Below are 2,730 nucleotides of genomic sequence, written 5' to 3'. Positions count from 1 at the left end.
CCTCCTGGACTGTAGCCCATCAGGCTCATCTGTCCATAGATTTCCCAGGCAAGAATACTGGAGTGGGTTGCCATTTCCTCCTCCAGGGGATCTTCCCGACCCAGAGATGGAATCCGTGTCTCTGGCGTCTCTTTCATTGGCAGGTGGATTCTTTTACTACTGAGCCACTATAAAGTACCCAGCACTGGTTTATATTTGCTTTGCTTTAGCTTAAAACTAAAGGATTAGCCACTAAATTATACACCAAAGGAGTGGGTCAACTGTATTTTACAGACATGCTATAAATGCTCAGCAAAGCAGAACAGTATCCAAAGATTAAGTTGAGGGCTTCAAACACCATCCATCTGCATCCACTTTTCCCACTACTATTAATAACCTGATCTGCAAATGGCTGAGAAGAATATAAGGTATCAGAGTCCTCTCCGAGAGAACCTACAAGAATTAGCTGGGAAATGAGAGGTGAAAGCTACTCTACTGGATGCTGCCATAGATATAGAATTGCAAAGAATAAAAAGACACGCATTGATCATTTTCAAGAAAACATGTTTCAAAATATATATAATGTTTTGCAAATAATGGAATATGTATAACTGACCTCCTTGTTCTATAAGACTGTAGACATAAAACTTTCTATCATTATAGAAAAAAAACAAAGAAAATTATACACCTTGATGGAGAACTCAGCTACTATTCTATCAAAAAAACTTGGGTACCATCAGATACTCAATATCAATATCAAAAGTGAGGACAGACGTTGCAGATTTCCTTTCATTTGACTCTCCTGGTTAGTTTCAATTTTTCTGCTCTTTGATTTAGATAACACCTGAAAATTTGAAATAACTTTGAGAAAAATAACTCCACTTTTATTAACATTCTCTCCATTTTCCAAACTGACTGAAATCTCAGCGAAGTAGATTTCTCTTTAAAGGCACAGAACTTAGCTAAGAAAATATAAGCTTAGGAGGAGTGAAATAGAAAAGGGAAGGACTGTTGTATAAAAAACAACAAAATCATTAAGACTAGAGCTTTATGGAACCATGAAGACAACTTAATACAAAGAAAAATTTTAAATGTGAGAATACTGAGCTTAGAAGAAGTCATGTAATTTATCTAAGATGCTACACTTATAAGGGTAAGAAGCAGAATGAAAATAAATCACTCAATTCTATTCAGATGTTTTTCTACTGCATTTTATGAATTTTCGTGCATGCTAAGTCACTTCAGTTGTGTCTGACTCTTTGCGACCCCATGGACTGTAGCCCACCAGGCTCCTCTGTTCAGGGGATTCTCCAGGCAAGAATACCAGAGTGTGTTGCCATGCCCTTCTCCAGGGGATCTTCCCAACCCAGGGATCAAACCGTGTCTTCTGTGGCTCCTACACCACTGAGCCACCAGGGAAGTCTTATCAATGATATTGACAGTTGAAAGTTTAAGTTGAATTTGATCTTTTTACTTTATTATTTTCTCAGAGACATGCTGCCCACCTTGCACCGCACTCAATGGATGTGCAGAATCAGACCACAGTAACTGAATTTATCCTGACTGCCTTCCCTGCTCTCCAGAAACTTCAGATTTTCCTCTTCATGATCCTCTTGTTTACTTACTTGCTCACTCTAACTGGAAATGGTGTCATCATTTCGCTAATATGGGCTGATTATCGCCTCCAAACTCCAATGTACTTCTTCCTCAGTAACTTAGCCTTTTTGGACATTTTATATACTACATCAGTTACCCCAAAACTGTTAGTCTGTCTCCTAGAAAACAGGAAAATCATATCTTTTGCAGGCTGCATCAGCCAAACATACTTCTTCTTCTTCCTGGGGACCGTGGAGTTCATCCTGCTGGTGGTGATGTCCTTTGACCGCTATGTGGCCATCTGTAACCCCCTGCGCTACACCATCATCATGAACAGCAGGGCGTGTCTCCTGCTGGTTCTGGGCTGCTGGGTGGGGGCCTTCCTGTCCGTGCTCTGCCCAACTATTGTGGTGTCCAGGCTGCCCTTCTGCCATAAGGAGATTAATCACTTCTTCTGTGACATCGCCCCTCTGCTGCAGGTGGCCTGCATAGACACTCATTTTATTGAGATGATAAACTTCCTCTTGTCTTCTCTCATCCTCCTGACCTCACTGCTGATCACCACCGTATCCTACACCTACATCATCTCTACCACCCTGCGCATCCCCTCGGCCCAAGGGCGTCAGAAAGCCTTTTCCACCTGTGCTTCTCACATCACTGTCGTTTCTATTGCCTACGGGAGCAACATCTTCATGTATGTGAGACCCAGCCAGAGTCATTCCCTGGAATTTGACAAAGTGACAGCTGTCCTCACCACAATGATGATCCCTCTTCTGAACCCCTTTATTTATAGTCTAAGGAACGAAAAGGTAAAGGCAGTTTTGAGAGATGCAGTCAACAAAATTATATCCTTATTGCCCAGGAAAGCTTGAAACATAATTCCACAGGAATCCTTGAAAGTTTGTTTGCTAAGAATGGCATTTTCACGTCTTAGACACAATGTGGAGTAAAGCATGCTTGAAGACCATAAAATCGAAGATGTGTGCAAAGAGATGGAAGAACTATGTGCCACACCAGCTGCAAAGTATTGTGGTCAGAGTCCAGAGGGGGCAGTTCAGCCACAGAGGAAATAACATGCTCTGAACTCTATTACTGGACCCTCTCACACACAGAATTTCATGGATTAACGAAAAACACTGAAGTCAGAGATTTTAA

The 2,730-nt window shown here is 41.5% G+C and overlaps 1 protein-coding gene across 1 annotated transcript; it reads left to right on the top strand.

Moving 5' to 3' along the window:
• Nucleotides 1-1,499: 1,499 nt before the first annotated feature.
• On the top strand, nt 1,500-2,447 carry LOC102406466 (olfactory receptor 6M1-like). Its single transcript, XM_044942539.2, has one exon. It carries the CDS (start codon nt 1,500-1,502, stop codon nt 2,445-2,447), a length of 948 nt encoding a protein of 315 aa, XP_044798474.2.
• The last annotated feature ends 283 nt before the right edge of the window (nt 2,448-2,730 follow it).

This window comes from Bubalus bubalis, chromosome 5, assembly GCF_019923935.1.
Source record: "Bubalus bubalis isolate 160015118507 breed Murrah chromosome 5, NDDB_SH_1, whole genome shotgun sequence".
NCBI lineage: Eukaryota > Metazoa > Chordata > Mammalia > Artiodactyla > Bovidae > Bubalus > Bubalus bubalis.
This window is presented reverse-complemented; position numbering and strand designations above follow the sequence as displayed.

What these genes read in the sequence shown, in the direction of transcription:
- LOC102406466 (XM_044942539.2), top strand. Translation starts at nt 1,500, where the DNA reads ATGGATGTGCAGAATCAGACCACAGTAACTGAATTTATCCTGACTGCC.